At 37.7% G+C, this 24,367-nt stretch overlaps 1 protein-coding gene across 3 annotated transcripts in view; it reads left to right on the forward strand.

The window, feature by feature from the left end:
- RIC1 (RIC1 partner of RAB6A GEF complex) overlaps positions 1–18,534 on the forward strand; it is a 61,344-nt gene extending 42,810 nt beyond the window's left edge. Inside the window, exons 19-27 of one of the 3 annotated variants that reach the window (XM_088130513.1) lie at positions 102–830; positions 1,280–1,438; positions 2,461–2,597; positions 2,806–3,092; positions 3,614–3,811; positions 9,789–9,875; positions 14,555–14,732; positions 14,876–15,064; positions 15,691–18,534. In XM_088130513.1, coding sequence (XP_087986639.1) covers positions 102–830; positions 1,280–1,438; positions 2,461–2,597; positions 2,806–3,092; positions 3,614–3,811; positions 9,789–9,875; positions 14,555–14,732; positions 14,876–15,064; positions 15,691–15,979 — 2,253 coding nt within the window. In that variant the 3' untranslated portion in view covers positions 15,980–18,534. Of the gene's footprint in view, positions 1–101; positions 831–1,279; positions 1,439–2,460; positions 2,598–2,805; positions 3,093–3,613; positions 3,812–9,788; positions 9,876–14,554; positions 14,733–14,875; positions 15,069–15,690 lie in introns of those variants that run through there. The other 2 variants (XM_088130514.1, XM_007428125.4) reach the window with 2 other exon arrangements.
- Positions 18,535–24,367: the final 5,833 nt, after the last annotated feature.

Genomic DNA, 24,367 nt, shown 5'->3' on the forward strand with positions numbered 1-24,367 from the left:
GCAGAGTTATTGTTTGTGTGTTGCCATATAAAACTTTATGAAGAACTTGCATAAAGGGACAAGAGAAAATAGCTTAATTAATATTATGTCTGTGTTTTCAGCTGCCATTTTGTGCTCCTGTTGTACTTGCCCAGTCTGTAGAAAATGTTTGGACAACATGCCGTTCTAACAAACAGAAACGGCACTTATTGGAGGCTCTGTGGCTCAGCTGTGGGGGATCAGGTATGAAAGTCTGGCTTCCTTTGTTTCCCAGAGACCATCGCAAACCACATTCCTTTCTTTCAAGACGGATCATGCTGCCTTTCCACATTAATATCTACCCCTTGGCTGTTTTGTTTGAAGATGCCTTGGTTCTTGGTGCTGTCAATGACACTGTGCTTTATGACTGTTTATACACTCACAGCAGTGCTATAGAACATTTAGAGGTCCTCTTCCCCTTCTGTATTGTTGAGAGAACATCTCAGATCTACCTCCATCACATTTTACGCCAGCTTTTGGTGAGGAACCTGGGCGAACAAGCCTTGCTTTTGGCTCACTCTTGTGCCACATTACCATATTTTCCTCATGTACTAGAACTGATGCTCCATGAAGTGCTGGAAGAAGAAGCTACCTCACGGGATCCCATTCCCGATCCTCTCCTTCCCACTGTGGCAAAATTTATTACAGAGTTCCCCCTCTTCCTACAGACTGTTGTTCATTGTGCTAGGAAGACAGAATATGCCCTGTGGAATTATCTCTTTGCTGCTGTTGGAAATCCAAAAGACTTGTTTGAAGAGTGTTTAATGGCCCAGGATTTAGACACAGCTGCATCTTACCTTATTATACTGCAGGTAATTTTATTCACTCATCTTATTCTGAAAGTGATATGGTGTGCTAAACATGCAACCCAGAAGGATGCAAGCATATTATTTTGAAAGAACCTCCTCTCTTACAAGCATGCATTTATTAAATAATGACTGAAATAAAAAATAAGAGAGATGGGATGATAATTATCTTTTTCTTTGGGAATGAAATATACCTATTTGCTACTATGCAGTCATCTGTGTAAGTACCCATATAGAGGAGCTGATTCATATAATAGGTGTCTCCAGGCCATTTCCAATTGGCAATCCTATCATAGTCATGGACTGTAAAACAGGGCCATGATTATTGAATTCTCACAATGAAATGAAAGATGCACAGTTCGATGCATGCTTTTATCTGCAGGTTTTTCTCTTGCTTATTGATGTTCCAAGTAAAAAGTGGCTTCTGTGTAAAAAGTGTTTTATATTGGTTCTAGAACATGGAAGTTCCAGCAGTTAGTAGGCAGCATGCAACTCTACTATTCAATACAGCTTTGGAGAAGGGAAAATGGGATCTTTGTCGGCACATGATCAGATTTCTGAAAGCCATTGGCTCTGGAGAATCAGAGACACCTCCTGCTACACCAACGACTCAGGTTTGAAAGGGGCATAATTCTTCTATCATAAATGTGTTTGATAGTAATCCAGATGTAATTTGGAAAAAATATTCAGTCATATGTGGAACTTACTAACTTGCATGTTGTCTTATCAGATATTTTCCCCAATGGATGGATTTTAATGGTACACTAAATCATAGTCCTTTTTATTAGTTAATAACTAACACTGTATGTGAACATGATTATTTGATGGTTAAGGGTAACAAGAACTTGTAACCTTTATTTGGCATCTTAAGCAAAGGGTCTGCTTAGCTTTGTTTGTGAATAGTGTCACAAGGCTAGTTTAGGTATATGTGTTGTTTTAGTCCTCTTAGAAGCAGAAGTGTAGCAAAAGTATTGGAAATCAAAATGACTCCATCAGACCCAATCGTGCTAGTGCTTTTGCCATTTCTAACTTGTTGCTTCTAAATTCCTTGTAGCTGGATGGTTGGGTATTTTGAGCAAAGGGAATAGGAGGAAAGAGTAATATTCTCCAAACTATAGCATAGCATTCTCAGTTTCAGCAGGGCCACCATTTACTTTCAGTCAAGCAAAGAAATAAACCAGGAAGTTTGCAGGATTTCCAGGCTTAGTCCTATGCTGTTTTGGTGGCACATGGCAAGATACTTGGACAGGTGGTTGCTTCTGTTAAGCTAAAAGAGTTTTTGATCCTAGAAAGTTATGAGTCTTTTTGAAAAATAATAAAATATAGCATTAAGCCTGTCTGAAAGAACACCCCGCATTAATGTCATAATATAGCAAATAAGCAAGAAAGTTATATCTATTGAGTTTTTGAAGTCATTACTGCTAGATGGATACTTTTTCATGGAGCACATGTCTGATGGAGGGTTGCTTGAATAACTCAATATTCTGAAATTCATTAGAAATATATATATCACTATAAAACCTGCTCTCTACTTTTCTAGTTTCAGCCAGCCAGCTCTATGCTTTTAATTTAATTTATTCAGTGTAGACACTGCCCTTCTCCAACCAGTCTATTCTTGTCCCTTTCTTCCATGTAGGAACCTACTTCAAGTGGTGGCTTTGAGTTCTTCAGACATCGCAGTATTAGTTTGTCTCAATCTGGAGAAAACCTTCCAGCTGGCAAATTTAACTTGCAAAAAACTCTGAGCATGCCATCTGGCCCATCTGGCAAAAGGTAGAAGAGGATATATGTCTCTTGCTGTCTATTTCATTACATCAACCCTATATATATTAAATTGCAGAGATTATACTACAGTACTGATTTTACTTGATGCTGAAATCTCACAAAATTCCAATTTGATTCCTAGAAAATTGGGCCAAACAGATAAATAAAATGGAAACTACTCTTTGGTTTTAACCATCTTTTTTCCCCACTTTTGTAGATTGAGTAAGGAAAGTGATTGTGCTGAGAATATGTACATTGACATGATGCTGTGGAGACATGCTCGACGTCTTCTGGAAGAAATCAGGCTTAAGGACCTTGGTTGCTTTGCTGCGCAGCTGGGCTTTGAGCTGATAGGCTGGTTGTGTAAAGAGCGTACCAGAGCTGCCCGTGTAGAGGATTTTGTGACTGCCTTGAAGAAATTACACAATGATTTTCTTTGGCCATTTCCCATTATTCCAGTGTGTTCCATAAATTCACCTCTCAAGAATGGAAAATGTAGGACAGGTATCTTACCCTCACTCTTGTTCATGTTAGAAGAAACTAAATGTAGCTTTAGAGTAAATGGAACAGAAGTGCAGTTACCTTTTACTCTGTGTTTCCAGATTGATTGCATGATTACTTTCATATTTGTACAAATCCATTGTTGATATTGCCATAGAGGCAATTTACATTCAAGTTATGTTGCACTTTAGTGCATTAAGATTAAACATGTTTAATTCAATCTTTGAAATCAAATTGTATTTAAGCAAAGAATAAAAACCTGCAGCAAATAATTATTGGAAGAGGATACTGTGTAGCTGATTAATGTTACAGTTAAAGTGTTCATAGGAAAGAACAATGGTTTGGTTTCATTCTGAATGTGCAGGCACTACTATATGTGGCTTTGTTAATATATACTGAAGCTCATAGCAGACATTCTGAAGTTTTAGGATTTGATTCCAAGTCCTTGAAATGAATTAGGCATGAAATCTTAAATAATAGGTTTAAGGTTGGAACAACAGCTTTTTTGCATTTCTCATTTCCAGAAATAGGAGAACAACTCTTAAAATCACAGTCTGCTGACAGCTTTTTGAACATGGAAATAGACACTGGCATTCCAGATGTGCCAAGGAGTCATACCTGGTTTGGTGCTATCAGCTCCTCCCAGAGAGAAATGGATACAGCATCTTCCCATGGCCCTCAAATGCAGGAGGCATTCCTCTCACCTTTGTTAAGTAAAGTGGGTGAGTTATTTATTCTGATATTTGGCTTTCTTTTAGCTTGTTCTGAGCATTTTATCTGAAAATAAAAATATACTTTGTATATATAAGGACTACCATCTGCTTCTTCATCTTTCTTAGGAACTCGTAATGCAGAGGGTAAATAGCAGAGGAAAACCAAACCAATAATACAGGTAGTCCTCATTTTATGTCGACAATTGGGACTGGAATTTCTGTCGCTAAACAATGCGGTTGTAAAGTGCGACTTCATCGCTTAGCGATAGCAATCCCTGCAGTCCCGGTTGCTGTCGTTAACTGAATGCCACAGTTATTAGGCAAGGCAACTTCCTGCCAGATTCCTGCAACCAAAGTCAGTGGGGAAGCTGGCAGGAAGTTGCAAGTCCCAGGCTGGCAGGCAGGTAAGTGGCTGCTGCCAGGTGGAGGAGGGAGTGAGGGGGTGCGGGGGAGGGTTGAGGTTGCGTGAGAAGTGCCGCACGGGTCAGGGAGAGTGTGTGGTGGTACTCAAGAGGCACTGCATGGGTCGGGAAGAGGGTGCAGTGGTATGGGACAGGCACCATGCAGGTGAGGTAGGGTGCACCAGGGTGCAGTGCGGGTTGGGGTGTGCAGTAGCCAGCATGAGCGCAGAGGGGCTGGGGAGGGTGCGCAGGTGGGGGAGACTTACCCGAGTGACTTGCAGCCTTCCCTTCCAGCTTCCCCATTGCCTTTCTGGGGAAGCCAGCAGGGAAAGTTGCAAATGGCGATCACATGACCACAGGGTTGCTGGGACAGGCATAAGTCCAAGGACCATCCATGTCCACCATTTGTTCATCACTGTTGTAACTTTGAATGGTCGCTGAATGAATGGTCGTAAGTCAAGGACTACCTGTATGTTCATATTTAGAAGTAGAATGAATTCAAAATAGGAATTCTATTGGCAGTAGCAATCTAGAACTCCATTGCAAGATAGCATACATGTATGCATATTGACCATGCTAGTCTCTTTTGGGGTAAGCAGTATTCACAAAGTGCAGAAAAAGAACAAGAAATATTAAGTTGGAAAAATTAAATGCCTGAATAATAAAAAGAATCACAGTTAAAACTAGTTTAAACCAACACCATTCAGTATAACTGTCCTTATGTTTCTATCCTTATAAATCACTTTTAAACTTCTTAACATGCTGTTTTTGAGGATCTCATCATCTCATCTAATCACAACTTACTGAGTGTACCCTTACCTGCAACAAGTTTACTCTTTCTTTGTATATTTGCTTTGTACTAGATTCACAATCATCCTCTCTGTATAGGTAATCATCACTTAACAATGGTAATTGGGACCAGCAACTCCATCGCTAAGTGATGCAGTCGTAAAGCACAACATCACATGACTGCGCCAATTTACGGTGGCAGTTGTGGCAGTCCTGGTTGCTGTCATTAAGCAATCCTGCATGGTCATTAGGCACAATGTCATGTGATTGCCATGTGTGATCTCCTGCTGGCTCCCCATTGACTTTGCTTTTTGGAAGCCGGCAGTGAAAGTCACAAATGTCAATCATGTGACCATGGGACACTGCAACCATTGTAATTGTGAGCCAGTTGCCAAGAGCTTGAATCGCGATCACATGATCATGGGACGCTGCAACAGTCACAACTACGAGGAGCAGTTTAAGTCTCCTTATTCAGTGCTGTTGTAACTTCCCAACAGTCGCTGAATAAGTGGTTGTTAAACTAGGACTACCTGTATGACTAACTCACCTCACATGGTCGCCTATTTTGTATTCAGTTCACTGTTATTTAGCACCAATTCATTCTTACTCTGTCTGTTCTTGTTTTACCACATACACTTCTTAAGTACCCCCATACTACAGTCAGCTTACTTTTATGTTTCTCCTGTCAGATCTAGCTTTCATTTCCATGTTACAAGTTGGGAAGAAGCATGCTCCCACACAACCATTTTCACTCTTTTCATTAAACAACCATTCCTTGCAACAGAGAATATGCTGCCCTTTGCCTTTCTTCTAGCATTTACAGATCTTAAATTTTGTTTCTCCATTTTCCCATCCTTAGTAAATGTTCTTCCAGGATACACAAAGTCACTTACTTGCTTCTATTTTTGCCATTTATGTATACCTTGTAATTATTCACTCAATTTTCCCAGTCAAATACAATTACCTTGTTTTGATACATTATTTTTTTAGATACAAATGCTTCCATACATCACATAGTCTAATGTTCACTGCAGACCATTCTGGTACTTGAAAACATGACATCATCTACATATAAAAATACATGCAGGTTCACACCTTTAACATTACCACAAGCATTCCTTATACATTTATCCATAAAAACATTAAACAACCTGCTCTATACTTCCCAGATTTTGCTCATCATCATCTCTCATACCATTTGGATCAGAATCCTGCCAGACACCTTCCCAGGCATATTTAACAAATTATTTTGTAGTTTTTGCATTCACTCTTGCTACCTTTTCCTTTGTATAGTGGAACAGTGACTCCATTCTTCCAGTTGTCAGGCAGAGATGCAGTTTTTACACACTTTAAAAAAGTCACAGAGGCACTTCAATTTTTTTTTAAATTCTGTTTCAAATAGCTTCCACATCTTCTCTCTTTATGAATGAAAATCCATATCTTCTTATGAAATGAAAATCCACTTTCCATTCATTCTTTAGAAAATTAATTCATTTTCTAATACTTTTTCATATAGGATTATACTTTCTCTTTCTGCAGCCATTCATTTCATTCTGGTTTGTTTCACTTTTTTCCTTTTCTTTCATATCCATTTTTCCCCAAGTTCCACTCATTGATACTTAAGAAAATTATCCTTTATTCAAAATCTCCCATCACCCTTGTATTGCTCGCTAATTCTTTCAGTCTTTTGTCACAAAGAATTAAATCAGTGATGCTTCTTGATTTATTTATTTTCCAGGTATACACACAAACCTATACTTAAATCGCTTATTTGAAACGTATCTTGTTTTAAGCAGATACTCATCAGGCAGTCACTATTCTCATTCATTCTTGGGTATTTGACTGACCCAATTACTTTTTATGTAGTTAACATCTCATTCTCAAATATCCATTCACACTTCCTAACATTTTTTTCCTGGGTTGCATTAATTCTGAATGTTGCAAATATTTTCCCAAAACTCACCCCTAGTTCCTTATTTTTATATATTTTTTGTATTTATTTAATGTATATATGCTCCCAGCAGAGTTGGCCTGCTTTGGGTGATAATGTTTCTTTTGTTATCACTGTTCACTGAAGTGTAACATGTAGCTGTCACTAAGCTGTGACTTTATCTTACTTTCATAACAGCAATTTAGATGACACCAGTTCATACCATCTGACATACATCTTGTCCCTTTCAATCACAATTGAACCAGCCCTTTCACTTCCATGCATGTATTCATCAGCTCCACAAAATTAGTCCCCTTCATTCAGATCTAGTACATCTTTCTCCTTTCTCTAAGTTTCACAACATACTACATATCTGGTTTTTATTATTTCATTTTGTTTGTTATTTTTTTTGTTCTTTACTATTTACTTGTCTTACATTCTAATTTGCAAACTTCCATATACCAGGGTCATCATCTGATGGATCTGTAAATACTGATATCCAACATCCATCATAGCCTTGGTCAGTCAAGGGTCTCAGGTGTTGCCTTTCAGTAGTAGACTAGGTTACCAGTCTTAGTCTTAGTTTCATTTATTTATTACAAACTATGACCAGGAAAAAACAACAACAAGAAACACATTACCCAGCTGTGGCATACTTTGCCCAATATTCCCCAGTTACAACTAAATGCCCAGTTTTCTCCTAAACATGCACACTCTGTTTTGTACAAGCTGTGATCATTAATTTAGAGACTACCTTGCCAGCCAATATATTGTTGCTTGCATCCCACCAACTAGGGGGTACACTCAGGATACCTGCAAAATAGAAACTACTTTAAAAAGTTAGCCTTTAGAGTCTGAGATCTAAAAAATAAAATCTTTTTTGAAAGAGATGCATGTTTGAAAAAGCTCCATAAGAAAGGAATATCTGATTTTCCTATCAACTCGCGCATCAAAAAAGAAGGGATTAATGACAGATGGTCTAAAGAAGAAAAAAAAAAATGCAAGAACGAGTTTCTGAAAAACAAGTGATTTAGGACATTATATAAAAGATTAAATAAGGACATTATTGGATTGGATTTAGCATCCAATGTAATAATGTCCTTATAGCCATGCTCTCCATTGCTAATCTACAAATCTTCATGGTTCCAGTTTTACAGCAAAGTATTGAACAGTTGCTAACATAATCTGTTATGGATAACAATCACAGCTGTTTTATTTTTTATATTAAAATTAGACAAATTTCTAGCTCTGATGTTGATAGGAAAAATTCAGAAAAATTCATGAGCCATACTGATTAAAGAACTGTTAGCTCATTCTGAATCCTCCAGTCACCATGTTCATTCTTTATACACATACCTTTCCCACATATGCCCTTGTCTGCTTTGTTGTTGACAACATTCTCCAATTTATGTACTTGAGATATCTACATGTTATGTGTTTCTGATCTTTGTGTCATTGATTATGTGCCATCATGTTGTTTTCAACTCCTAGCAACCACATAGATTTTCTCCAAGACGATCTATCCTTAACCTGTTCTTTCATGTCTCCCAACGGTGCACTCGTCACCTTTGTAACTGTAACAAGTCCATTCACCTTGCTCCTGGTCTCTTCTCTTTCCTTCTACCTTTTCCAGCATTAGGGGCTTTTCCAGAGAGCTGAATCTTGCATAATGTGTCCAAAGTAGGATAATTTGAATCTGGTCATTTGTGCCTCACTGGGTTAATTTCTTCAATGATCCATCAGTTTGTTTTTTTGGCTGTTCACAATATTCTCTGGAGTCTCCTCCAACACCAAAGTTCAAAAGCATCAATACTCTTCCTATCCTGCTTCTTTGAAGTCCAACTTTTGCTTCCGTAGAGTTTCACAGGGAATACTATGGCTTGCACAGTTCTGATCTCTGTAGGTATAGACACACCATGGCATTTGAATATCTTTTCCAAGACCTTCATGGCTGCTCTACCAAGTGCTAGTCTGTGGCTCATTTCTTGACTGCTTGTTGCTTTACTGTTGATGGTTGATCCTAAAAGGCAGAAGCTATCCACCACTTCAATATCTTTGTTGTCAATTCTAAGGCTGGTTGTTCTACCTGTTGCCATTAATTTGGTCTTTATATTTAGTTTTAGTCCCAGTTTTTTCACTGTGCTCTTTGACTTTTAGTACTAGGGCTTGCAGTTCCTTTGCACTTTCAGCTGTCAGGGTAGTGTCATAAGCATAGTGCAGGTTATTGATGTTTCTTCCTCTAATTTTAAAACCATGCTCATTTTCTTCCAATCCAGGTTCTCTTACTATATATTCCATATATAAGTTGAATAAATAAGGGGAGAGTATGTAGCCTTGTTGCACTCCTTTGCCAACTTGGAGCCAGTCTGTTTCACCATGTTCTTATATATATCCAGGCTTCCTGACCTGTATGTCAGTTTCTCATGAGGACAATGAGTTGTTCTGGGATTCCCATTTTTCTGAGCACATTCCACAACTTGATGCTATCAACACAATCAAAGGCTTTTCTATAATCAATGAAGCATATACTGACTTCTTTTTGGTATTCTTTGGCTTTTTCAATTATCCATTGTGAATCAGCAATAATGTCTTGTGTTCCTCAGCCTTTTCTAAAGCCAGCTTGAACATTTGGCATCTCTTTTTTCACGTAGAGCTCTAATCTGTGTTGGATGATCCATTATTTGGCTAGCATGTGAAATTAAGAATATTGTACGATAGATTGCACACTGTTAAGTCTCCTTTTGTGGTATTGGAATGTAGACTGATCTCTTCTGATCAGTCAGCCACTGTGTCATTCTTCGGATTTGTTGGCATAGTTTGGTTAGAATCTTGACTGATTTTTCTTCTGTTGCTTGCCATATTTTAGTGGGTATTCCATCAGTTCCTGTAGCTTTCGGACTTCGTAATGACTGGAGTGCTGATCTGACTTCATCTTCTTATACTAGAGGTTCTTGTAAGTAAGGAATATCTTCTAAGGTATCTTGGATGTTGACAGCTCTACTGTATAGTGTTTCAATATACTCCTTCCATCTTCCTTGACCTCCTTTGAATCAGCTACTATCTGTCCATTGGCCTCCTTTAGCATACCATTCGAGATTGGAACCTCCTTCTGAGTTCAGAGATCTTTTGAAAGACTTTCCTTGTTTTTCCATGTTTGTTTCCATCTTCAGTGTCTTTACAGAAGTTGTTGTAATACTGCTTCTTGTCTCTTCTAACAGCTGTCTGAAATTCTTTGTTAAGTTCCTTTCTGAGATGTTTGTCTTTCTTGGGTTTGGCTTACTTCTCTCCTTGGCAATTTCCACAGTTTATTCTGACATCCAGTTTGCTCTCTTCTCTTTCTTCATTTTTGGCAGTCTCTTTTCACATTCATCCTTAACAACTACTTTAAGTTCATTCCATAATTCTTCTGACTCCCTATCAATGAGAGTCAGTACTTCAAAGCGATTCCTGATGTTCTCCTTGAAAATAGTGGGTATATGTTCAAGATCATATCATGGAAACTGACTGGCTTTCTTCTTCTTCTTTAGCTTAACTTGGAGCTTGCACATGAACAGATCACGATCTGTTCCACAGCCAGTACTTGGCTATGTCTTTTATGCTATAATTTAGCTCCTCCACCTCCTTTTAGCAATAATATAGTCAGTTTGATTTCTGTATACCCCATCTGCTGATGTCCATGTATAGAGGCATCGTTTTGATTGTTTGAAGATGGTGTTAACTATGAAGAAATCATTGGAGTGGCAGAAATTGATAAGTCAGTCTCCTGCTCCATTTTGGTTTTCTAAACCATACAATCCAACTACATTTTCCTCTTTCATGTTTCCAACTTTGGCATTCCAGTCACCAATCACAAGCAGCGCATCTTGCTTGCATGTTCTGCAAGTTGAAGAACTGAGGTTGATTATGGAAGTATCAACCTCCTCCTCTTCTGCATCAGTGGTTGGAGCATAAACTTGAATGATCATCATATTAAAGTGTTGTCCACTAAATCTAATCAATATTATTTGGTCATTGATTGCATTGTAGCCAAGTATTGTTCTTGCTATATCATTCCTAACTATAAAAGCAACACCATTTCTCCTTTGTTTTTCATGCCCAGAGTAATAAACAGTGTGATCTTCTGACTGAAAGTGTCCTATTCCAGTCCATCTCAATTCACTGTTGCCTAAGATGTCAATTTGTAGTCGTTTCGGCTTCCGGGGAAGAAATGGCCGATTGAACACGGCTCCGTTTTTTGTGGAGCCGACGCCCACAGCAGTTAGAGGAGCTGGCATAGATTCAGCTCTTTGGAATCCTCTCCAGATAAAGGAGTTTGACAGGATCGCCCACAGATACTCCTTACAGAGAATCCCTGTGAAGAGATTGCAGTCTAGCAATCTCTAGCGGGTGGAGTGCTCTGGAGTCAAGGGAAAAACACCGAACCCAAGCCGTGGTGTGGAGCCTTCAAAAGGATGTTAGATTTGCTTTACTTCCTCTTTTAATTAACACTGTAAACTGCCTATTTGTGATTTATTTGCCAATTAAAAACCTCCTGAAAGACAAGTTGCTGTACACTGGGAGGATCTCCTACTATCCTGAAAGAAAAAAGATTAAAGTAAGTTTAAAGATTAAAAAAATATGTATTTTAATGTTTGGAAACAGCCAAAGGGAATTAAGAATGTTGACTGGGGACAGCTAAGAGGCTACATGATTTTGAAACAGCTTTTTTTTTAAGGATTGTTTTAAATGTTTAAGAAAATATAGTAAGTGAATTTGGATTTAATTGCAAGAAAATCTGTCCTGGGAAACTTTTACTTCTGAAAATAAACCCCAGATAAGACTGAGCTGTCAAGGTCAGAGGAATGGAGACCAATTAAAGGAAAATATCTCTTTCAACATGATGCAGGAGTATCCTTCTTTCAAAGAAGAATTTTTAGCTGTTTGGAATCAATGTGCCCAGGAACTATTTTTAAAACTGGGATTAACAGAGGTTGTAGAAGAAGAAATGACTTCACTGGATAAAATAGCAGTTGAGGATGACTTGAATAAGGATTTTAAAATGGACTTTAAAGAAATGCCAGATTATAAGAGAGACATGGAAGATATGGAATAAGATGCTGTGGATCTGAAGATGGACTCAAAGTTGCTTGATTATGAGAATGATATGGAGAGCAAAGCTGTAATGGACTGGAAGAGTGACTCTGAGAATTACCCTATTTTGGATATACAGAAGGCAAATACCAAATCTCTCAAATCTTTTCTTAAAATAGATAAGAAAATGGTAAGAGATTGTTATTTGGGTTTTTATTTGGAGAAGAGACTGAAGACTGAGCCTTTCAAAAAGAAGAGAAAGGAATTCAAAGTGGACTTAGCAGATCAAGATTAAATTGTCCATGTTTTGATCTTGAATTATTAATATTGAATTTTCTTTCTCTGACCAGGACTGTAAGACGATGATTTATACCTGTAAAAGTGATTTATTTGCTTTAGTCTAAAATACATATGTGATTATTATTGGTCTTTTGTATGCTTAAGGGGACAGATCTTTTAGGTTTTATTTTTTGAAAAAATTTAGAAGTTAAAATGAAAAATAGAGTTTAAGCTTAAAATGTATAGTTTATTATTACTGGCACTCTTAGTGCTTTTGCTGATTAGATTGTTGAATATTTTTCATAATTCAGTTATTGTTTAGGGATGAGAAAGGGGATGAAGAGGGCTTTTTTTAGTAATATTAGAGAAGGTGTTAAATTACTGTTAATGCATATACTTGTTTGGAGGGAGGAGGGAGTCATCTTTTATATTTCCTTCTTTCTCTTTGCTCCTTTTTTTTCTTTCTTTTTGTTGATCTTTTAGTTCTGTATTAGTTTTTATATATATAAACTTTAATAAAAATATATATTTAAAAAATTGGTAGTTTCATTCCAACTTTCTCTGTGTTGAGTTTTCCTGTGTTTATGCTTCTAACATTCCACATTCCTACTGTAATTCTATCTTTGCAGCTTCGGATTTTCTTTTCCTGTATGACATCAGCAACTAGGCATCCTGAAGGCGTTAATCTAGGAATGTCATAAATACCATTAGTACTCCAAAAGTTCCTCAGCTTTTCCTCAGTAGCACATTGGGTGCCATCTGACTTGAGGGGCCCATCATCCAGCACTATATTGTCAGTCATTTTATATTTTCTATCCTTGTGGTTTTCTTGATAAAAATACAGGAGTGGTTTACCATTGCCTTCTCCCGCACAGTATGAATTGATGCCTTTGCCATTGTCACTAAGGTGATCATCTGTCTCCTGCATCTTCCTATATTGCTGCTTTAGCTGGGCAGCTGCAATGACCTTCACGCTTTGGGTGACCCTGCTGGTAATATACACTCTTGGCATACACTCCGGACGTTCTTCACTCATCCCTCCCAGGAACACCTCCCCTGCCACAATGAGGCAGGACTTCGGGTGGGTGGGTTCTGATCTCATTAATGTTAAACCACACAATTAAACTTCCATGGGATTTGTTCAGTAGTAAATAATGGGGTTTATAGTATAATCATACCTTAAAAAAAGAAGACAACTTCAAAGTTCTAAGGAAAACTGTTTATGGTTTCTTGCCTAATCCATTTGCTGTATATTCTTAATAGTTAGGGTTTATTTCCTTAATGAGTTGATTAATTTTATTTTCCCCATATAATCTATTGAGTTTTTCTTGGCTTTACTGGTCCTAGCTTTTCTCATTGTATGTATTTCTCTTTCAGACTGCTTTATAATATTAATGTATAAATGTTCGCATGCTGTCTTAACATTCAAATGACTTATGGATTTTTTGCATGTATTTCCAAAAGATTTGCTCTACTAATTCCCAGACATGTATCTTTGTTCTTCAATAAAGAATGATGTTGTATGAAAGCATCATTCTTGAAGGATTATTAGCTTATCACTTTGTTTTGGGTTTGTTGAACAAAGAAATGAGAACCAAACCCAGTCTAAAGCTCTAAACACTAAAGCTCTGATCTTCCTAATTTGGAAAATAAATTTCTGTTGGGCAATGGAGGAAGTAACAGAGTTTAAGTAATAATAGTTTTCATGCCTTGGTCCTAGATATTCTTAGTTTCCATCAAGTACTGGATGTCCTTGGCCAGAAGGCGGCAGTAGCAAACCATTCTGTACTGTTGCCAAGATGACTGTGTGGACGTGTTAGTGAAATTGGCAGATGTTGAATGACCTTTAGTAGGTTTACATTGGATGAATTCTAAGAATAGCCTCCTGGGACCCCCACAGTAGATTGTGTTTGTGTTGTTGCCTTGTGCCAATCCCTTGTGCCTGCAGATTTGATAGACAATGCAAAACATCATCATGTAAGTAATATGCATGTCTGCCAGAGAAACTCTGAGCCTCAGATCCCAAGCTCTTAATATGGAGGCTTCGGGGGATAGTCCTGAATCACTTGGGGCACTGGCAAGGGTTATAGGACTTCATCGTTAACCTAAAACCTGAAGATGGAACATTCATTCTAATAGACCAGCTTTCTTTTAGGGAAGTTGTTTGCTGTTCATGATTATAGAAGGGAACCCTCTGGCCAATATACTTTGTACTCTGCCGGGCTTCCTGTGTAACTTCAGTAAGCATTTTTTCAAATTTCTATATTCTGTTGTATTCGACAGGTGACGAAGGGAGCATTGGCTCTGCAACAGATCTGACAGAAACAAGCTCAATTGTGGATGGAGACTGGACTATGGTGGATGAAAATTATTCCACCTTGAGTCTGACGCAGTCCGAATTGGAACATATCTCTTTGGAGCTAGCCAGCAAAGGGCCACACAAATCACAAGTTCAGCTACGGTAAATGAGCTTGGAGTTTGTATCATTTGTGTCATTGGGATTTTTTTGAGTGGTTCTTAGAAGATGGGGACCAAGGATAATTATCTTGTGAGAAAACTGAATGTTTCTCTTGCCTTAGAAAGTCACTTTGGGTCTTTTTGTAGGTATTTGCTTCATATTTTTATGGAAGCAGGATGCCTGGACTGGTGCATGATCATAGCCCTTATCCTTCGAGAATCTTCAGTAATCAATCAAGTGTTTAGTCTAGCACAGTCTTCAGAGGTTGATGGAGAGACGTTGCAGAACATTAAGACAGGATTGCAGGCAGTAGAAAGATGGGCTTCTACCGACTGGTGAGTTTCATGAATCTCCTTTCACTTTAACATTGGCTATCTGAAAATAAAACTGAGCTCCTTTACTTGGAAGAGCAGTATACAAAATAGAAGCGATAGCAAAAATTAATCCTTAATATTTAATCTCTTCAAGGAAGGAATTCTGTATGTTGAAATATAATGTCTGATATAATTGGTCTTAAAATACTGTGGAATCATTTCATAACTATCTGTTATAACACTTTTAACACTTTTCTGACAACAGATTTCTTATTTCAGCATTTAAAGATATGTAATGTGAACAGAGATGTATCCATCCAATGATATGCACAGTATCTTGAATTAGCATATTTCTGATGGCAAAGCAGCAGGTTGCAACACCTAACTCTGGCTTATCTTGAAAAAGCTAGGGAGTTCCAGGGCCACAGATTAGTCTGGAAGAAAGACAACCACCACCACCACCAGAGAAAAGTATTGAAAAATCACTTGCAGGTTAACATTAAAAAAAACAAGATAGGTATATCCATGTGATCACTAGAAACCAAGCTCAACTTAAGGGAAACCTTGAACACCATATACATTTTGCTGAATTTGCAGTCTTAAAATTATTGAACTAATTCCTTATTTTCTTATCTCATGTTCTTTAGTCCTGGCTATAAGCCATTTTTAGCTGTTATCAAGCCTCAACTCCAGAAACTGAGTGAAATAGCAGAGGAACAAGTGCAACCGGAAGCCTTTCAGCCTATAAACCTTTCAAGGGTGGCTGAACAAGCCAGTCCAAGGGCGGAGGAAAACCGGAATTCAGCTAACCATAGCACTGGTCCTCAGAATGATGCTGGTCCTAATGCTACAACTCGACTTGATGAGGACATGGTTGGACTGGAGAAGGAAGATGATCACCTTCAGGAAGGCAGTTACGATTGCACGGTCTCCTAATGGCACTGAATAAGATAACTCTTTTAATAAAGCTTCATAATGATGGCGTTCAAGGATACTGCTTTTGGAAGAAAGTAATCAAATCTTGCAAACACACCCATTTAGTTTTGCTTTTTGTTTTTAATGAATACTTTTCTTACATGCAATGACTAGGGAATCTCCTTGAATTTGTGAATGCTTCCCAATAAACTTTCTCACTTCTTTCGTTTACCTGATTATATGAGAAGCAGAAATATTAGCTTGTATTCAAAGATGATTTATTTTGAAACTCTTGTTAAGGCTTTCTCTGTTTTCCCCTTAATCATGCAGAAGAACACCTACTCTATCAGTGTATATGATCTTTATTTTTATTTTTTTAATGAAAGAAAAAATCTTGGAGACAATTCTAAATTTGCCCATCTGCACCACCCCACCTCAATTTTTGAACCAAAACTTGAACAAGTTGACAATGAAGCTAGCTGGGATGAAATGTTGATGCATTCTGCATAGTTTAATTGCCTAAAGGAAATGATGGCCAGATTAAGCTAAATTCTGTTCTAAAAATCATGCTGTTTGATATCACCAAATGTTATATATTAAAAATTGTAAAATACATTGTACCTTTTGTGAATACTCTTGTATATTCTCAGGCTTACTGCTTATGCTTTTGGTCCTTGTTCACAGTGTAGGGTAGCTTTACCTATCTTGCATGTTTGTACTTTTAACTCCAGGAAAACTAAAAGTAAAGTTGCATTTCTATCAGGATGCAACCGACTTTCATCTGGTATTATTTGCAGCTTCATTTTGTCATTTGGTCTGTTCAGATGTATTCTGAACAAAAAGATTTTAAATGAATTACTGAAACTTTATTTATTTCACTTGTAAAGATGCTTTCTTCAAGATTATTTTTATGTAAATAAAACCACCTTATATATTACTGCTATTAAGACTTTGTAATGACAATGTACAGTGTATATATTTAAATCTCACCTTGCTAATATTTTATAATGCATATACTTGTAACTAAAAAAAAGTTTAACTTTCATACAATAATATTATGAAAAACTGGCTGCAGCAGAATCTCATGTTTGCTTTGAGGTACTTATTATTTTTTTCAATCTGCTGTGTCCAGATTGATATTATACATACTGATGTGTAATATTAAATACCTGTAACAGTATTAAAATTTAAATATTGTTTGGCTTGTACTGTGCAGTTGGGAAAAAATGCAACACTACTACTTTTTCTACAGAAACCTAGCACTTATTTTTATAATATGGGTGTAATACATACATGGACCAAAATAATTTATCTTTTAGGTAATATGAGAATCAGTGTCAGCCACAGTCATAGTTCTTGAAGTTCTCTATGTGAGTTCTGAACTAATAAATTATGAACAGTCAAAGGGTCAACAAAAAAATAATACTGGTTATGACTTTATATATTTGTTTAGAAAGGCACGGTTAAAATGTCTTTCTGTTGATAAATGTAACTAAACATATTTTATTGGTGTTGTATAACCTTTACCATTGGTAAGACTATAAGTGGTACATGTGCAATAACTTTTAAATAAAATGAAAAGGGGTGGGGTGGAAAAGACCTAATTTTCCATACTTCTGACATTGTATTTTGCTGTCATTAAGGGTGCAAAAATAGCCATTTTTCTTACATCACAAAGAAGAGCCATTACTTTTGTATACTGTATTGTTGAACATGTTAATGGCCATTACCACCACAAGTTTAAGCAGCATACCTAATTCCAGCCTAAGCAGCATTTTTTTTAATAGCATTCATCGCATGCATTATCTCCACCGCTCTTAATTCTGTTACTCTTAATAAGCCCTTTTCAGATCTCTACAATGAGGACATCTTCCTGCTTTGGGAGTTCAGCAGGTTCCTTATCTTACTTAATGCCTGCATTAGAAAACTGGTGCTGCCCTGAGGCAGAATGAGTCAAAATTGGCTGGTATTTTCCTCTTAATTGTCCAAATACTACACAACATTGTTAAAATTGGAGGGAGTTTAAATTGTTAAAATGGATATAAGAATAGTGGGAAAGACATTCCACATTCAGTGTGCAGCAGATCTCAAATCTCATAGAAACTGGCCACGAGCTACTTTCTAATGCTCCAGTTCAAGAGAAATGTGCAAGAGTCTTACGCAATGGTACAGGTTATCATATAATGAGCATCCCATTTAAAGCAGAAATTGACTTATGGTTGGTCTTTTATAGTGGAATGAGATCTGCACATGCAGACAATTCTGCTCTACTTCAACTGAGTTTTAGAACACAATTCTTCCTGTTGCTAGCAGACAATGCAGTAGAGGTGGTTTTGTTTTGCTTTGCTTTGTTTTGTTTTGCTTGTACTTCCCTCTTTCCCCCAGCTCTCAAATGGGAAGGAATTCCATTTACCTAATAGATTAAGCAGTAAAGACTTTTCATCTAAATCTGGTGGAAGAAGTTCCTGTTGCATATTGTTCACTTGGTTGAGGAGGGAATTACCATTGATTGGAAAGCATACAACTGCCTGGTCTAGCAAGGGGATGGTACAATTACCGTATTTTTCCGACTATAAGACGATACTTTTTTCTAAAATCCTTACCCTAAAAACTGAAGGGCGTCTTATTCAAGGAAGTCAGCTGAGAATCGCGGTTGCAAAACTGCCAAACTTTGTTTCTGCAGAGAGGCTTCTTCCTATTGCTAGCCTCCAATTCCGAGTGAAATAGCTTGTCTCCCAAACAGACTTCCTCCAATCACGAGCCTGATGTAACTGACGTCAGCTGATGCTGAACAAACCAATTGGAGGAAGGCTGTTTGCAGAGAGAAGCTATCTGCAGTTTCACTGGTGCTTGAATGTAATCAGTTAAGCAAAAAAGCCTGGAAATAGAGCTGCAGAGAGACCATTTGGAGCTCCTCCCACCGAGTGTATCAGGTAAATGTTAACTAATTACTAAATAAAAATGTGTTCTGCACTATCTTTAAAATACTGATTTTTAAATTTTGGGCTAGAAAAGTGGGGGGCGTCTTGTACATGGGGGCGTCTTATTGTCGGAAAAATACGGTAGCCTAAGTAGGGAGCGTCTTCCTTTCAGCTAATTGCAGAACTGAGTACTGTATTGAAGAATTCCTGCAATTCAAAATCTTACTTGGCAGAGAACTGCCATTTTGAGATTGTACCAGCCAGTTACTGCAAGAAGCAAAAAATGGGTGTGCTCTCTTCCCACAAACCACTCTCATTCTCTGCCCTCGCTGGAAACAGCAACATCAGCAGCTTGAAATTTGAATTTAGGAGAGCTGAACATTCAGATACTTCTGTGACTTGCCTCTAACAATATCAATGAATCTTCAACGGAGTGAGAGCTGTTAATAATACATTGTACCTGGTGTTTCCTATGTTTTCCAATCCTTTTTTCGCCTTAAAAAAAGGCAAAACTAGTTTTGGTGGTATCTAATTCAGCATTTTTTCCCCTTCAGCATCTACTTTCTACTTTCTAATCTCAGGCCGCTCTGCTATAACCTGTTACAGAATGGATGTACTTTGTTACAGTACTTCTTGGAGATCTTGGGCTAAAACGAAGAGATAGTGGGCAGTTTTAAACCCTAAAAGAACATTGCACTTCTCTTATTTTTGCTCATAAAGCAACTATCTGGATTTCCTTCTATTCTTCACTCCTAAAAGAGGCCTCTCCTTCCTTCCATTTGTCATGCCCCGGTAGATTCTTTTCAACATTTGAAGCTCTCAATCCCCAAGTGTTCATTCTACCTTATTTCTCTCCCTTCCCAACCAATTTTCTTAAACCTGCTTCATCAGGTTCCCTTGATTCCTAACTGCACTCTTGATTCTTTTTTCTTAAACTGTTCTCACTTTGCTTCCAAACTCCTAGTGTGTTCACTGTTTTAATCTGCTACTGTTGTGACCCATGATGTTACTGTTCTTGGAATATATACCATGATCTGGCTGCCAAACCGAACCATCTCACTTCTTTACTTCCTTGACTTCTTTGCTGCCTCTGATACAGCTGATCACAGTTGCTGCAATATCATTCCCTTAATGTCTCAAGTTTCATGACACAGATCCCTGCTGTTTTTCTGCCAGTCTGCAACTTGAATTATTTAATGCTTCCATTGTTTATTATTTCTGTGCCTTCCATCTGTCTGTAGATGTCATCCCTTGCCCAATTCCATCATTGTCTCCTGTTCCCCAAAATAACTGGTCTTCTATATAGTTTTCCTCTCCACCAAATAAAACACAATCATCACTTTCCAAAACCAATTACCATAGATGGGCCTTTAATCTTCATTCCTGCATATAGTTTTCCTCTCCACCAAATAAAACACAATCATCACTTTCTCTCCAAAACCAATTACCATAGATGGGCCTTTAATCCTCATTCCTGCATTAAATACATGCAGCTATTTGTCCACATCCTTCCTTCCCCACGTGCCCTCTCCTCTTTTCTCTCTCTCTCTCTGTCTCTCTCTGTCTCTCTCTCTCACACACACACACACACGTTTTAGTTGCCATATATGTAGATGGTGCTGAAGATGTTATTTTTCAAGATAAATTGAAACAATGAGGCAAGAACTATTTAAGTTGCCAGGAATGATTTGTTTCTGTACCCAATACCTACTTCTCTTTTTTGCAAAAACCTAATCCAGCAGCTAAGAAAATATTTATCTGGAAACTGTTTCTTCACTAAAATAACAATGCAAATTAACTGTACATGTCTTACTTGTTCCTGTTTCTGAAATTGTGACACTCTCTGCTATCCCAAATGCAGCGCCCTGCAGATGAACTAGACTCCAAAGCTTCCAACCAGCATGATGACTGCCATTCAATTTGCCAGAAGGTTCCAAGTTTAGGAAGGCTACATTCGCTTACCTGGGAATAAGTTTCATTGAACTCAGTGGGACTTACTTCTGGGTAGGCATATATAGACTTGTATTGCTAATGCACTACTTTAGGACAGCAGGTGCAGGCTTCTAGAAGATTTACTCTTCAAAAGATATGTCATTGGTATAGCATACCTGAGAGAAAGCTAAACTAAAGGACCTCTCTATCTTGTCTATTACATGCATGGAACCTAAAACTATAGTTTAATCACAGTTTTACTAAAACTGTGTTTCTCAACCTTGGTGGCTTTAAGATGTGTGGACTTCAACTCCCAGAATTCCTCAGCCAGCATGCTGGAGAATTAACACATCCTAAATCCACCAAGGGAGAGTATTGGATGAATTCTAAGAATAGCTTCCTGGGACACATACACACACCCTGCATTGATTGTGTTGCTGTCTTGTGCCAATCCCTTGTGTTTGCAGACTTGACAGGTAGTTGTCAACTCATATGCAAAGCATCATCATCTAAGTAATATGCACGTCCCCAGCAGAGAAACCCTGAGCCTCAGATCCCAAGCTCCTAATATGGAGGCTTCAGGGGGTTAGTCCTGAATCACTTGGGGCACTGGCAAGGGTTGCAGGACTTCATAATTACCCTAAAACCTGAAGATGGAACATTCATTCTAATAGACCAGCTTTCTTTTAGGGAAGTTGTTTGCTGTTCATGATTATAGAAGGGAACCCTCTGGCCAATATACTTTGTACTCTGCCGGGCTTCCTGTGTAACTTCAGTAAGCATTTTTTCAAATTTCTATATTCTGTTGTATTCGACAGGTGACGAAGGGAGCATTGGCTCTGCAACAGATCTGACAGAAACAAGTTCAATTGTGGATGGAGACTGGACTATGGTGGATGAAAATTATTCCACCTTGAGTCTGACGCAGTCCGAATTGGAACCTATCTCTTTGGAGCTAGCCAGCAAAGGGCCACACAAATCACAAGTTCAGCTGCGGTAAATGAGCTTGGAGTTTGTATCATTGGGATTTTTTTGAGTGGTTCTTAGAAGATGGGGACCAAGGATAATTATCTTGTGAGAAAATTTAATGTTTCTCTTGCCTTAGAAAGTCATTTTGGGTCTTTTTGTAGGTACAGATAGTCCCCAGTTTAATGAGTTCCGTTCCCAAGATCTGTCCTTAAGTCAAATTTGTATGTAAGCTGAAACCACAGTATTATAATACTGTATATGTAGTATTGTGTAATTAAGTCGAATCATCATGTATTTCACTCAAATTTTGCTATAATAGGCTCTCTTCTTAACTATGGGTTGTAACCTGGCCATTCTTAACCTGGGGACTACCTGGATTTGCTTCATATTTTTATGGAAGCAGGATGCCTGGTGCATGATCATAGGCCTTATCCTTCAAGAATCTTCAGTAATCAAGTGTTTAGTCTAGCAGTCTTCAGAGGTTGATGGGGAGACATTGCAGAACATTAAGACAGGATTGCAGGCAGTAAGAAGATGGGCTTCTACCAAATTGTGAGTTTCATGAACCTCCTTTCACTTTAACATTGGCTAAATATTGGCTATTGGCTAAACTGAGCTCCTTTACTTGGAAGAGCAGTATTCAAAATAGAACCGCTAGCAAAAATTAATCCTTAATATTTAACCTCTTCAAGGAAGGAATTCTGTACGTCAGAATGTAATGTCTGGTATAATAGGACTCCACAATATATTAAGACCTATCATAACTAATCTGACTTCCTATTTAAATTATTGACATTTCATTCAGCCACAATAAAAGATATATCCTGAGTTAATCAATGTTGCTTTTCTTTCAAGCACAAAATGGTTATTGTTTTCCTGAAGTTTCTAACATGTTCTTGGATATTTTAGTGTTTCACAGCATGTATATACATCACACAGAGTTTAGAAACATAATACAATATAGCTTGATAAGTGTCTGTTGATTCTTAGTTTACAAAGTTCTCCAGTTAGGTTTCTTGGCAAATACAAACTATGTATGCACAAAAATATTTTTCAGAAGCCTACACTGAAGAATAATACTTTAAAAAGGAAAACATCAGTATCATTGCATTTTTCTTTGTAGAAAAAAAGTCTAATTATGCAGGAGATATTACATACAAGCCTAGTTATTCAGGGCCAAGATTTCAATAATCTCTTAGTAGAGGCTATGCACTGTATTGGTTTTTAGTATTTGGGTTTGAAAGTAAAGCAGTACTGTGAATTAAGGCCAAATGGCAAATTGGACAAATACACAATTCCACCACAACACCTGGACATCTGAATCTCCTGCTGACAGGTTAATCTACATTTCCATCCTACTGACAACTACGAGAGCAAAAGCACTTTTTGTCATCAAAAACACTAGTTCTACCACACATTATCAAGTGGGACATTATTCTAACATGTAAGTTTTGCATTTCTCTAATAGCTTATGAGTTACAATTATCCAATATACTCTAAGAAACTGAGTCAATATAAGTCACTGCTTATCTGATTTAGAATTACAAGTAATTTTTACATTGTCATGCCAAATATTAAAGCTTGAATGTTGAAAAAATATATCCCGTTGATCTATCACCTTTATTTAGAAGTAAATGTGAATAGAGCCCATATCAAATTAATTTTTGAATGATTATAAACTAGATGTTAATTCTACTGATCTTATCATGTTTATTACTTTCTTCCATACTCATGATTTAGTATCCTGTAATTTGATATCCTAGCAGAGCATTCCAGTCTGTATGAGTTCCAAGGAACAGCATAAGATACCACTGCAATTTAACTAGGTAATGAAGATGCTTCCACAACATTGCTTTCTACTTCAGATACGAATAGCAGCCTTCCTTAATCTGGCCTCCAGTACTATTGCAGCAACTCTCCTAAATTCCTGATAGCATGACCTCAAAGGCTGTAGATTATGCAAACTGAAGTCTAGCACATCTGGAAGGAGGGTTCAAGATTGAGGAAATCTGTGCGTGGTACATAGAAGAACATCTCTGAGATTTAGGGCCAGCTTTATATTTTCTAACACTGAGGAACAGTCCAGTTTACGATGATGTTGTTATTGCAATTTATATACAGCTTCATTTCTGGCGATTCTCAGTGTCTTACAGCATTAATATAAGATTAAAAACAAAAATTAATTACTAGAATTCTACTGATAGAATCCAGCGTCCACCATCTGGAGCTAGCATTATCTGACCCATTCCCAAATGCCTTTCTGAAGACCCTTCTAAAAGGAGTTTTTACAGCTCTCTGAAAGGGGTTATCTGGATATTCAGGGTAAGCTGTTCCAAAGAAGGGGACCGTCACTAACATGTCTCAAACCCCGGGTTGCTTGAAATTGGCATTTTCTAGATGATGGGACCCCCTTTCTCTCTTACTAGATAATCAGATTCAACCTGAATAAGGTGGACAGATTTCTAGGCCCTGAGTCACGTAGAGCTTTAAAAGCGGCAAACAGCACCTTGAACTGCACTCAGAAGCCAACTGGGAGCCAAAGCAGTTCCCAAAATGGTGGTTACATAGGTGAACCTCACTCTACCCA

This window comes from Python bivittatus, unplaced genomic scaffold (genome assembly GCF_059951505.1).
Source record: "Python bivittatus isolate LINGU-HERP-01145 unplaced genomic scaffold, Pbiv_v1 ctg000850_np1212, whole genome shotgun sequence".
Taxonomy (NCBI): Eukaryota; Metazoa; Chordata; class Lepidosauria; order Squamata; family Pythonidae; genus Python; species Python bivittatus.